Genomic DNA, 13,720 nt, shown 5'->3' on the forward strand with positions numbered 1-13,720 from the left:
TCTTCGATGAATAAATAAAGCTTAAAGCAAAGCAGTGCAGTCCTTTCACAGAAGCTAGCGATGGCTAGCCTTGCGTTGTGAAAGAGGTACAGTTTTTTCATTAGTGTATTGGCCCAGGGTTTCTTTACCAGGTTTTGCTTTATATTTACCACATAAAGGACAATAATTATATGTGCAGCCATCTTGCTGATATTCAATAAATTAATCCATTTACCATTGAGGACAATAAATGATGAATGAGCAGTTTAAATAGTCAGACTTGTACAGTACTAGAATCTGCAGATTTGGATAGCGCTGTCAACACCATACCTTGCCCAAAACATTTTAAAAACTCAGACATTCAATTCTTTTAAAACGTATTATATTGAATGCCACCGTAAAGAAGACAAAGAAAATGAAAAACACAAACAAGGACGCAAAGAAGATAAAACTAGTGTCAGCCATCAGCCATCCAGCTATGATACAAGCCACATGTCGAAATATAATCAGGGCTTTAACAAAGAAACCATCAAGTAAAATCGGTGGCCGCCAGCCCACATCGTAAGTTTTAAGTTAAAAATAGCTTCCCGTATTTTCCGCACCATAAGGCGCATTTAAAAGCCTTTAATTTTTGCCAAACAATGAAGGTGCGCCTCTAACTAAGGTGCCCCTTTTGTGTGGACCAAATTCCCAAATCTGTAAAGTTCTTTTGTGTGGCTTCCGTGATATGTATACAGGCGTAATATGAAGACCCGATGAACCAATCAGAGGACTAGACGAAACATGTAGAGGAGTACGTACCTCCTCCGGCATTGGTAAATAAATACTATCGTTTGTGCAAATCTGTAAAGTTGTTTTGTGTGGCTTCCGCCACACAGACGTAGGTCCCTTATCAGAATCAGCTTTATTGGCCAAGTTTGTGCATGACAAACAAGGAATTTGACTCCGGTTGATCTCAGTCTCTGCAACATATAAATGACTAACGACATTTAAGTGGCAAGAACAGGATATTATTGCGACAATCTAATTTATTCGACACAAGACTTATTTTGGTTCATTATACGACTCCTTAAAAACCTCTAAATATAGGCTTAAAATCAGAATTTATAGAAGTTTATTTTATGCCCTTTATTCATGTTATTTAATGATAAATGGTGTGCACATAGCACTTTATTTATACCATATGGTGCCCAAAGCGCTTCAAGAAGATTACCAGTATATATTCTACCTTCATCTCATCCTCATTGTATAAAGGGACTGCAGGATTATAGCAAGATCTTTGCTTGTTGCCGTAATGCTTACGAACATGTTTAGTGTGACAGCGTTCAACACATTGATGGCTTTGTCTTTTAGGTCTGATTTTGTAACATTACCGTTTCAAGGGGCTGAAGTATTGCTTGACAACGTCGCTCCCCTCCCAGGTACACTGTTTTGACACAAGTTTATGCTTAACACATGGTTCTCTGGTATAGTTTATTCCTTATTTCAAATGGATTGCATTCATTTGCTTTCCTAATGTGCACTTACTGTATGATTCTATCAGGAGAGGATCATTTTTCGTCCGGGGCCACATCAGCGCTAGAAGAGATGACAAGAGGAGTTGCATTGCTTGCCCAAGTAGGCCTTTGTCAGTAATCTCCCCCAGACTGATAGTTGACTGTCACTAACTGGCAATATCTTTGTCTTGTATTTTAAAGGTCTCAAATTATGATAACAGTACCGGCCTCCCATTGGTTCATCTGTGGAACATGGTGGGAGAAGACGTAAGACACCACAATTATTAAATTACGAGTTGTTCGATTAACTGTATGTGTGTTTCTACTGTATAGTACAACTTTTTAGAATTGATTATTCTATTGTATTTCATTAAATAATCACATAAGAATGTTTGGCATTTAAGTGTATTGTAAAAACATATTTTCGATTACTTTTTGTTATTATTGAATGCTTAAACAAAGCCAAACAAACAACACATGAAACAAGTGGAAGGAAGTGATGTTATACTCATACAGTTTTTGAAACTGTGACTTTCTTAGGTTCTCGGTAATGCGAAAAGCTCGTCTACCAGGCTAAAGTATTTAGTCAGCCACCAATTGTGCAAGTTCTCCCACTTACAAGATGAGAGATGCCTATAATTTTCATCATAGGTACACTTCAACATTGAGAGACAAAATGGAAAAAAAAAATCACATTGTCTGCTTTTTTAAAAAAAAAAATATTTGCAAATTATGGTGGAAAATAAGTATTTGGTCAATAATGGCCTCGATCTGGGGCTCCACGCAAGATCCCACCCCGTGGTGTCAAAATGATCACGAGAACGGTGAACAAAAATCCCTGAACCACACAGGGGGACCTAGTGAATGACCTACAGAGAGCTGGGACCAAAGTAACAAAGACTACCATCAGTAACACACTACGTCGCCAGGGACTCAAATCCTGGAGTGCCAGACGTGTCCCTCTGCTTAAGCCAGTACATGTCCAGGCCCGTCTGAAGTTTGCTAGAGCGCATTTGGAAGAGAATTGGGAGAATGTCATATGGAATGTCATAAATTCTTTAAAAATCAGACAATGTGATTTTCTGGATTTTTTTTTTCATTTTGTCTCTCATAGTTGAAGTGTACCTATGATGAAATTTACAGCCATCTCTCATCTCTTTGTTCCCCAAAGTAAAAAAAGGTGTTTGCAAATGTCATATTTTGATAACAATAGACAGTTTGCTCTATGAAAAACTACAGAAATCTAATTATTTACTTTTGAGAAGCGGAAATCAGATGATTTGGACAATTTTAAGATAAACAATGGCTCTGAGTATTTAATTCTCAAATTAATTGTAGATTAATTTGATAATCGATCGTTGGCTAGTGTTATGGTTAAAATTTCACAACTCTTATTTCTAGTAGAGTTTTTTTCATAATTTTTTCATCAAAAGTACCTTAAAAAGGATCCTCACAGTATACAAATTGAAATTTGGAGGCCATTTAGAGTATTTGAAGGAAGGATGTTAACCAAATGGACCCAAAAAAAAGGTGTTTTTAAATTGTGTTACACAGTAAATTCTGCCAACAAATGCTAGCAAAAGTGGCCGTTTCACTTTTGGGCTTCCAATGATACGTAAAAACCAATGATATTAGTCTAGACCAGGGGTGTCAAACTCCTTTTTTTTCACGGGCCGCATTGTAGTCGTAGCTTCTTTCGGAGGGCCATTATGACTGTCAACCCAAATAAATGTATGAGCATCTCATATTAAATACAGTAAAAGCTACAAAACAAATAACTCGTTTACAAATCAGACGAGTAAAAACTGGTCAAATATTTAAAAAAAGAGAGAGATTAAAAGTGAAGACAATTTGCAATTCTAGTAATGACACACGAATTTGATGCACAATTTGTCTTCGCGGGCCACATAAAATGATGTGGCGGGCGGTATCTGGCCCCCGGGCCTTGAGTTTGACACCTGTGGTCTAGACCAAAAAAGCTCCAGAAAGAATGTAAGATAAGGTAAACATGAAGGTTTGTACTGACCTTCAGTTTTACAGTTTAGCATTCACTTAAGTATATGATGTATGCTTTCTAAGAAGTAAGTCTAACCAAGGTAATTTCTCTCTTTCAGGTTATTTCTATAAACCGCACATTGGCTGAGAGGGGCTTGGGTGTATGGGTTGATGGATTTTGAGCCATTGTCAGTTAAAGACAATTCACTGGATGATTTTTTGTTTCTTTGTTTGTTTTTCTCGTCCTGTTGTTGTTTGTTTCCTTTAAAAAGACATTAAAATATTTTTCTGGCATAGTCTTTGAGAGCAACAATGATAATAACACAAACCTTTTTGGGTCATTCACAAATGAAATGAAGAAAAACCTTGTACATGAAAAAAGGGTCTATATTGTAATTTAAATAAAGATTCAACCAATGTATTTTTTTTCTCCCCCAACTTTACCTTTTTGCACTGGGCTTTTGGACATTGTATTTTAATCATCATGCTGTATGGGCTCATGAGACGTATGTCAGACTATGTAGGCACGTGAACTGTAATTACCAACTCTGACAGCTATGGGTCAGTAAATTTCAAAATTGTTTGCATAAACGTTTTTTGTTTAGTCCAACTATAAGGATAATGCCATAATGTTGCTAAGTCCAAGGGTGAGTTGATAGCAAGCAGTCAAAGTCTGAAAACGGTCACCCGGCGACCAACAACAGTGCCGCCAGCTTGGACTAAAGCACAAGCTGGTTGTCCTACCGTAACATTATTCTGCCAACTTGTTTATGACCACAAAATGCCGTTCTCTGTAGACTTGAGCTCCAAGCTCGCTGCAGACTATCAAAGAAGCTTTTTTATTTTAATCACCCCCGGACCCCTTAATTCTATGACAGCACCACCAAAACCAAGTTTTATTTCGTTTTAAGAAAGTAGTGGTTGTGCGTGTGGTTGTGTGTCTGTGTGTGTACGTGCGTGCACATGGTAATTATCAGAGTGCGTCAACATTCTGATATTAGTTACATTCTGATATCAGTCGTAGATAAGTTATCAAATGTGGCAAAACTGTAGAATTAACCTTAAAGGGAAACAAAGGTCTTGTGCATAACTTCATTAACATCACCAGAAAAATTGAAGCACAAGTTTAATATAATAGCAGATTGGAAAACACTACATGAGGATTATTATACAATTTGACTTACCGTATTTTTCTGACTAAAAGTCGCTCGGGGTACAAGTCGCATCAGGCATAAAATGCACAAAAAAGTGAAAAAAACCAGAAGTTGCACCGGAGTATAACTCGCATTTTGGGGTAAATTTATTCGACAAAATCCAACACCAAGAACAGACATGAACAAGCAACAACAGGCTAAACAATACAGTATGCTAACGTGACATTAAACAGAAACGAAGAGCTGAGAACGGGCCTGAGGTAACATTAACAGTTATCCAAATAACTAAAACATAAATAACACCTTTATCAAACCATCTGTGTCACTCCAAATCATTAAATCTATCGATCGTCCTTTATGTAAACAATGCTGCGTGTGCGCCGCGCCGCTGACAGTTGGACTCGTCGTCAGTTGCAGTTCGAATCATTCCACAGGCCCATATGACGATATATAAATTATAGATCAAATAACTATTATATAAACAACAATATTATCAAACCATCTGTCACTCCAAATCATTAAATCCATCGATCGTCCTTTATGTAAACAATGCCGCATGTGCGCCGCGCCACCAGACTCATCGTCAGTTGCAGTTCAAATTATTCCACAGGCCCGCCCGTATATTTATAAACAACAATTTTATCAAAAAATCTCTTGTCACTCAAGTCATTAAATTCCGTGATCGAATCCTTTGTCCTTGATGTAAACAACGCCGCGTGTGCGCCGCGCCGCTGACATCAGTTGCAGTTCAAATTACAGTAATCCCTTGCTACATCGCGGTTCGTTTATTGCGGGTTCACTACATAGCGGATTTTTGAATTTTGAAAATTTGTGAATAATTTCACATATAAGTCGCTCCTGAGTATAAGTCGCCCCCCCCACCCAAACTATGAAAAGAACCGCGACTTATAGTCCGAAAAGTACAGGTATTTGACAATAGAATTAAAATTTGATAAGTGATCTGCTTAGTTCAAATTCAAGACCTTAACAGGTTATAGTCAATTAGTGATATATGTAATTCTGAATGTGCGACACTACTATTCATAATTGACTTTCTGTGGTCTGTATTACTGTACCTGAATGCAAGATTTATAAATCTATTGTGGCTGACAGGGTTAATTGGATTAAAACAAGGTTTCTTATTTTGACTTTGGCATGTCAAGTTCTCTCTCTCCGTTTTTTTTTTTTTCTTCAATAGAAAACGTAACCATGAAATTACACTACTTAAACAACACAACTTATATCAAGGATGCGCTGAGGTAAACAAAATTGACCTAGTGAGGAGTAATGACAAGGGAATGAGAATGACTTTGTGGACATAGTGGAATTTTCAACAGCTGGTTTTATCAAACAAAACACTATTCCAATTTACCAATAATTGGGCATTGTGGAAATTTCAACAGCTTTTTTTTTTTTATCAAACAAAACTATTCCAATTTACCAATATATATAGTTTTTGCTAAATGTTGCCCTTTGAAATTCTATCTAGTCTGTGTAGTCTTTCTTTTCTGAGTGCGTGTGACTGAGCGTGACTGAGTGAGGTAGCACGTATGAGATTTTGAGTGAAAATTCAAACCGAAACTGGGATCCGTGCACATTGCAAATGAATACTTAAAACACAGATTTCAGAGTTTTTGTTTGTTTTAACTTTTTGGTAACTGAAATGTAGTCCCATCTTTTATTTGTTGAGGCACATATTGGGAATATGAAGGTGCCTCGGTAATTAATCTGCAAAGTCAATGTGGTGAATCAGTGTACATGCAGACAGCTTTTGGTGGGTTTGAGTGCAACGGCTTTAAAAAAAAAAAAAAAAAAAAGTCCTCCCAGGAGCCTGTCCTCGTGTATTTGTATCCTCAATTATATAGTAAATACTGTAGATGTCTTCTCCTGTGATGCAAATTAACTTCCACCACACCTGAATACTTACTTTGTTCTATGTAAATAAGATACGACTATTTTCTATAACACTGCGAAACAGTGGTATTCAAAGGGGATGACGGGTATTTATTGCTATTTGGTCTGTTCTGGGTCATTTTGCCTCAAACTTTCACTCACCCATATTGTTTTTTGAAGTTGTGGGACGGTTTTTTGGGGGTGGATGGGGGGGTTGTTGTTTTGAATTGCTATACAAGTCTCCATTGGGATATTTGAAAGTACTGTGCCCATAAGATTTAACATGTACAGATGAAGTTTTTGCTAGTCTCATCTTCATTTTGATTGTACTGTAAAGATCTATTAGGGAAAAAAATAATAAAGGCTGTTTAAAGTGTATATATTAATTTGTTTCCATGTGGTAATTATTTTCATACACAAAGTAACCCGATGCGGGAACAGTAAAAAAACGCATCGTAGTATTAAAAAGAAGAAAGCTTAACATCACCTAATATCACAAATCTGTAATCTATCGTCACCAACATTTTTGTGGGCATCTCAATTTATGCTGACTTAAACCTCTGAGATTTTATGGACACAAGTCTTTTCCTCTCAATAGATCTCACTATAGAGAAAAGCTTAACATTGCATGACATCAGAAACTTGACCAGTTGTCACAAATTAATGTGTACTTATGCCTCCCCTGCCATCATGAAAAGGGGAAAAAACTAATTTAATTGTCATTCATCAAATTGTTTTATAATAAACTTTATAATATAGTCATTTTCCTTTTAATTTCAGTAGTTTTGTATCATTTTGAACCAAAATCGCTGAATTTTTATAGTTGGGTTAAAACCGAATATGAGTCGCTCAGAGGAGGCAACTTCCTGCCTTGCCAACCTTTTTTGTGACACGGTTAGGTGTCGGGCAAATTTTAACGGAGGGGGGGGGGTTCAGTGCTTCCCCATTCATGAACCTCACCGCACGTCACTGGTACTTATGATGATGATTTTATCCCACAGCGGGTAAATTTACTTGTCACAGCAATGGATAGATAGCAGACAAGGACAAAGACAATTGGCACCAGTGGCGGAAGAGACGAAACATGATCAGATGCCACGCATGTCGTAGAGCCTGACAGTAGTGGGAATGAAGGACCTGTGGAATTTTTCCTTCCTACACCGTGGGTGTAATAGTCTGCTGCTAAAGGAGCTGCTCAGGGACCACACAATGTCTTGGAGGGGGTGAAAGGTGCTGTCCGTGATGGATTTCACCTTGATTAACGTCCTCCTCTCACCCACAACCTCAATGGAGTCCAGGGGACAGCCCAGGACAGAGCTCGCTCTCCTGACCATCTTTAGTCTCCCCCTGTCCCGGTCCGTACTGCCCCCACCCCAGCAGACCACAGCATAGAGCAGGAGTAGGCAATTCCGGTCCTCGAGGGCCGGTGTCCTACATGTTTTCTATGTCACCCTGTTGCAACACACCTGATTCAAATGATCAGGATTGTTATCCAGCTTCTGCAGACCTTGCCAATTATCTGACCATTTGAATCAGGTGTGTTGCAACAGGGTGACATAGAAAACATGCAGGACACCGGCCCTCGAGGACCGGAATTGCCTACCCCTGGCGTAGAGGATGGCAGAGGCCACCACAGAGTCATAGTAGCCCTCAATCTCTGAAATTATATTTGATTTTAGGGACATTAGGCGACATGATTTCCAGGAAGCATGTCTGAATTTTTTTTTTTTTTTAACTGCAACAAGTGGCGTTGCGAAATAAAACGCTGTTTTCACTATACTGGAAGTGCATTTCCACATTTCACGAAAAGGATGGGCGTTGGAATAAGGTGGATGGTTTACGATCAATGGCAATATATTGGTATAAAAAGAAAAAAAAGATGTCCGCCCATCATCCTTGTGAAATTTGTTACTTGATTGGCATACTGGGGTGCCATTCATACGGCAGTTCAACGTCAAAAGTCAAAGTCTGCTTTATTGTTAATTTCGTCACATGCCAAGACATACAAAGAGATCGAAATTACGTAACGCCGTATCGCGTTTATATATCGGTTTGTGCAGTTATGTACACATCAAAATGTCTATACATAACGTAGGTAGCATTTGGATTTTACGTCACACTAGTTAACATGGTGAAAGTGCGGGACCCTCGACTGTGCTTTCCATGATTAAAAGTACATTAAAAGCTTGTAAAAACAGGAATAAAGATATTTAAAAACGAAGAAGAGAAATAGATGCAGTGTTTTCTGCAGCACTTAAGGGATTTTTAGTATGGAAAGTTCTTATTTAACAGTTAATTGGAGCAAATTTTCCAGGTAAATGGAGGGTTACGTTTATTCATTCCAAGTAACCTCACGCACTGGCCGAGCTAGGATATTTTTTTTAAAATTGGGAGAAGGGGGCCAAGGAAATATCACTGGGTCCGCTAAACCTTTACCATCCATATCAATGTTCCCTATGGGGCATTGGGAAACGCGGGGTAAAGGACAGCAGCTCTCTCGGACCGATATTGGTCAGTGATTTGGGCTTATCTCTGTTCGTTTTTCGTCAATTTACCTTAACAAAGCAACGAGAACCTTTGGAAGAAAAATGCGAATCTTAGTATCATTTAGATAGTTACAAATCATTTAAAATTAAATGTTCTGCACACAGAATGCGTTTCCATTCAATGAACTTTCTCTTGCATGTTATCACTGTGTGCACCGGGTAAAATGGACACATCCGGTTGCTAGCCGAGGTAGCTTACTGCTAAGATTATGGAGGCAGTGCACTTCTGTTTCCTATGACCGGCCCACCGTCCCGCAACACAGCTGGCCTTTTTGTCAAGACTCTGCTACACTGTGGATACTTTTAATCCTGCTCGGGATCCAACCAGCCTGTGAGTAACGGTAGCCTAAACTCAACATGTCGAACATGAAAGATTTGTTTGGCTTTAGTTTGGTGAATTACATCAAATGTGTCCTGTAGTGCCAAATATCGAATACTCAAGTTAGGAAAAGGGCAACAACAACAAAAAGTTGCTGGGTCTTAGTTGCACCCTACCGCCCCAAAATCGCATTATTGATGTCCTGCATCTATGACAAATTTAAATTTAGCCAATTCGGATTGGATGCTGCTGGGAGTGAGTCAGGCCTTTAGGATGGATTATCCGGAGGACCGTTTAAAGTGAATGCTTTGAACTACTGAATTCGGCGATGCAGTGATAAGTAAAATTGAAATCAGCGAAATGTAACTTTAAAATGTCGACATGACCACTTCCGGCATTTGTATTGATATTTAAGGGTACAGTGTTTGCGGAGAGAGACGTTACCGTAAACCAGTGAGCAGTGTTTTGATGAGAAACAATCACAGGAGGAAAGCGTAGCTATCGTGAAGATGTCACGCCAGAATCATCTTGTGACTATCTCCTTGTTCACTCGGTCGGCTGTGAATTTTTGCTCATCTTTTTAAGATGTATTTCAATAAGCTTTGTAGAAGCCCCGTTTTGTACTCGGTCGGCTGTGAATTTTTGCTCATCTTTTTAAGATGTATTTCAATAAGCTTTGTAGAAGCCCCGTTTTGTACTCGGTCGGCTGTGAATTTTTGCTCATCTTTTTAAGATGTATTTCAATAAGCTTTGTAGAAGCCCCGTTTTGTGTGTTTAGTGTACATTTTTATTACCGTTGTCTTGTGATGTGACCAGTTTCTTTTGCAATGAACGACTATGATTGGTCAATCGCCAGAGAAAAAAAATTCTGGGCTTCCCGTTAATCGGCGATTTGTGGCAGGGACAGAAGTGGCTTTTCGTGTGTGTGCATGCATATATATATTTATGTATATGCATTCGGCCTGCTCCATCATGGGTAAAAATCATAATCACGATTATTTTGTTCAACATCGAAATCACTTTTATTTTCACGATTATGTTTTGCAAATTAGAACAGCATTTATTGAACATGTTTGGAACAGTATTTATTGAACAAGGAAAGTTGGAAAAGTTAATTTTCTACACAAACTACTTCAAAGTTCAGGTCTCAAATATTAAAATTAACTTGTTCAGTTCATAATTTCAATAATTTTATGGTTCCAAAAATGAAGTATAGTTCCTCCCCCAATCACAAAACGTTGCTTCGACCTGTTACCAAAAGGCATTTTGTCATTTTGTCACTGTTTTCACCCATTCCTTTCACACTAGTATCCAGGTGCTATCACTGTACAATCTTAAATACAAGAGAACATTGCTTGAATTGTCTTTTTCTTTAATGAATTCAAACAAAAACATGGACTGTGGTCCATAATATGCAAACACAATCTGTTGTAGGTGCCAGACTAAGATTGGAAATGAAACATGTACAAATGACGTATTCAATGTGCAAAACAAGACTATATTTGCTTTATCAACTTTTTGTATTTAGTGAATATATTGTGTTTGCCCAAAGAACCAGAAAACCTTTAAAATTTGGGATGTAAAAGTGCAAAGGTAAAGGTGCAAATCCCAAATAAATTACTAAAACAGAAACAATCTCTTTAAGAGTAATTTGTGGTTCAACGCCAAATTTCAGAATGCTCTCAGGATGATAACTTGTTGTTGCCAGTTTACAAGGGGGGGGGGGGGGGGGTTTGCTAGTTGGACGACATGAATTTAATCAAATGGATCGTCTGTCATCACGCTTTTGTCGCATTTTGATGACGCTCGTGCCGTGCGACTGCGTGTGGCCGAAATTGCCAAAGCAGTTATAAAAGTGTCTGAATATCTCATACCAGATTGAGCTAACACATTATTTTTCTATTATAGGTCCTCAAACCTAAAAGAGGCTTTACATGTACTCCTCACACTCCAGGATTCAGTGTGCCATGCTAGAGGCAATTGAATCCAACTGTACTACTTGAGGAACGCTGACAGATCACACACATACAGTAAGGGCCATCCTAGCACTAGGTTGGTGAGAATTTGACAATGACCAGCCTGTTCAGGCGAAGCAGTAATAATGGAGGAGCTAGAAGCACTGGTGGAGGTGATGGACAGGTCGAGCTTAACAACAGCAGACCCAACTGCCAGGTCCGCCGACTGGAGTTCAACCAGGCAATGGAGGACTTCAAGATCATGTTCCCCACAATGGATTATGAAGTAATCGAATGTGTCTTGCGTTCCAATAATGGTGCTGTGGATTCCACCATTGACCAGCTTCTACAGATGAACATTGATGGACAGACTACAGATGATAGCTCAGACTCTGATGACAGCATCCCACCAGAGGTCAGTGGAAAGTGTCCAAAGCTGTCAACCCTAACCCTCTTATTTCCAGTAAGGCCTATTGCCCGTATTTTACTAAATCTTCATGTCTTGTGCAGTGGATGTGCAAAGCAAGATGACCTGGAAAGATTGAATGGAAACAAAATAGGACAGGCTTTACTTGAACCATGCATTGTGACAATTGTATTTCCCCTCAGATTCTGGAGAGAACGCTTGAACCAGACAGTTCAGATGAGGAACCACCGCCAATCTACTCACCACCAACATATGATATGCACATTTTTGATGGTAAATACCCAGAAGCCCCACCAAAACCCCCACCAAGGTAAGGTTGGTTCAAAAATGTATTTGCCTTGAAAGCCTTTGCAGCTCCATCTGGTGAACAATCATTCAATCTCAATCAACGCAATCAGCTGTTTCTTCCCCCCCCATCAATATTAAGACCTTTTAGCCTTAGCCTAAATCCATATTTCAAGTGAGTCTTCTGGTATTGTCTGTGAAATGCACCTTTCTTTTTCTCTTGAGTTGCATATATATCGAAATCGCTAAAGACTCAAATAAGTGCTTCTCTAGTAGAGGACACGTTATATAGGGTTGGCCAGAACTGCATTACAGATAAATTGGGAGAAAATAATACAGAATAATGTAGCCAGTCACATAAGACTAGAAATGATGGAGGACGTCACTGCACAAGTCATCTGAGAGGGGGGACAATAATATTAAAAGTATATTAGTGATACAATAAATATTTAACAAAAAAAACCTTTTATTCCCACAGTGGAGAAATCTGCATTGCTTTAGAAACAGTAGTGGTTATGGGAAATAGAAAAATAGCACGCCAGAGAAGATTTACCACACATCCATCTGCAAAGTTATGCGCAGAAGAAATAACATCACTCAACTAGAAAATGCAATTTCTGGAGAAATTGCGTGTGAAGGCGAAGACTTTGAATAACTTCTTGGGGAATGATGCCGAATGATGTTGAAATGAGTTGAATTACTTGAGAAATGTGGAAAATAGAAGTATAATACGAAATTTTGGAGAATTTGGTTGAATTTCAAATTCGGAATTTTTGGTAAGTGGGAAGTTGTGGAATAGGTAGGCAAAAGATGAACAGTTGAAAGTTGGAATGGGTTGAAAAATGTAGAAATTAGAGTAGAAAAATGAAATTTTGGAGAATTTGGTTGAATTTCAAATTTGGAATTTTTTGTAAGTGGGAAGTTGTGGAATAGGTAGGCAAAAGATGAACAGTTGAAAGTTGGAATGGGTTGAATTGGTTGAAAAACGTAGACGTTAGAGTAGAAAAATGAAATTTTGGAGAATTTGGTTGAACTTCAAATTTATAAATTTGTAATGTTTGGTAGGTGAGAAGGTGTGGAATAGGTAGGAAAAGATGAACAGTTGAACGTTGGAATGGGTTGAATCGGTTGAAAAATGTAGAAATTAGAGTAGAAAAATGGCATTTTGGAGAATTTGGTTGAATTTGAAATTTGGAATTTTTGGTAAGTAGGAAGTTGTGGAATAGGTAGGCAAAAGATTAACAGCTGAAAGTTGGAATGGGTTGAATTGGTTGAAAAACGTAGAAATAGAGTAGAAAAACGAAATATGGGAGAATTTCAAATTTGAAAATTTGGAATTTTTGGTAAGTGGGAAGTTGTGGAAAAGGTAGGCAAAAGATGAACAGTTGAAAGCTGGAATGGGTTGAATCGGATGAACAATGTAGAAACTAGAGTAGAAAAAGAAAATAATGGAGAATTTGGTTGAATTTCAAATTTGGAATTTTTGGTAAGTGGGAAGTTGTGGAATAGGTAGGCAAAAGATGAAAAGTTTAAAGTTGGAATGGGTTGAATCGGTTGAACAATGTAGAAATTAGAGTAGAAAACCAAAATTTTGGAGAATTTGGTTGAATTTTAAATTTGAAAGTTTGGAATTTTTGGTAAGTGGGAAGTTGTGTAATAGGTAGAAAAAAG

The 13,720-nt window shown here is 38.2% G+C and overlaps 2 protein-coding genes across 6 annotated transcripts in view; both read left to right on the plus strand.

The window, feature by feature from the left end:
- The window catches only part of akap1b (A kinase (PRKA) anchor protein 1b), a 35,017-nt gene extending 28,114 nt beyond the window's left edge, over positions 1 to 6,903 (plus strand). For both annotated transcript variants that reach the window (XM_049725714.1, XM_049725715.2), the window contains 4 exons: positions 1,333 to 1,400; positions 1,523 to 1,596; positions 1,677 to 1,742; positions 3,590 to 6,903. In XM_049725714.1, the coding sequence (XP_049581671.1) occupies positions 1,333 to 1,400; positions 1,523 to 1,596; positions 1,677 to 1,742; positions 3,590 to 3,652 (271 nt within the window). In that variant the 3' untranslated portion in view covers positions 3,653 to 6,903. The remainder of the gene's footprint in view (positions 1 to 1,332; positions 1,401 to 1,522; positions 1,597 to 1,676; positions 1,743 to 3,589) is intronic.
- A 2,323-nt stretch (positions 6,904 to 9,226) lies between these two features.
- LOC125972246 (WD repeat and SOCS box-containing protein 1) overlaps positions 9,227 to 13,720 on the plus strand; it is a 162,316-nt gene continuing 157,822 nt past the window's right edge. The window contains exons 1-3 of one of the 4 annotated variants that reach the window (XM_068651239.1): positions 9,227 to 9,394; positions 11,291 to 11,752; positions 11,947 to 12,074. In XM_068651239.1, the coding sequence (XP_068507340.1) occupies positions 11,453 to 11,752; positions 11,947 to 12,074 (428 nt within the window). In that variant the 5' untranslated portion in view covers positions 9,227 to 9,394; positions 11,291 to 11,452. Of the gene's footprint in view, positions 9,395 to 9,662; positions 9,682 to 9,736; positions 9,936 to 11,290; positions 11,753 to 11,946; positions 12,075 to 13,720 lie in introns of those variants that run through there. The other 3 variants (XM_068651242.1, XM_068651241.1, XM_068651240.1) reach the window with 3 other exon arrangements.

Source organism: Syngnathus scovelli, chromosome 7 (assembly GCF_024217435.2).
Source record: "Syngnathus scovelli strain Florida chromosome 7, RoL_Ssco_1.2, whole genome shotgun sequence".
Taxonomy (NCBI): domain Eukaryota; kingdom Metazoa; phylum Chordata; class Actinopteri; order Syngnathiformes; family Syngnathidae; genus Syngnathus; species Syngnathus scovelli.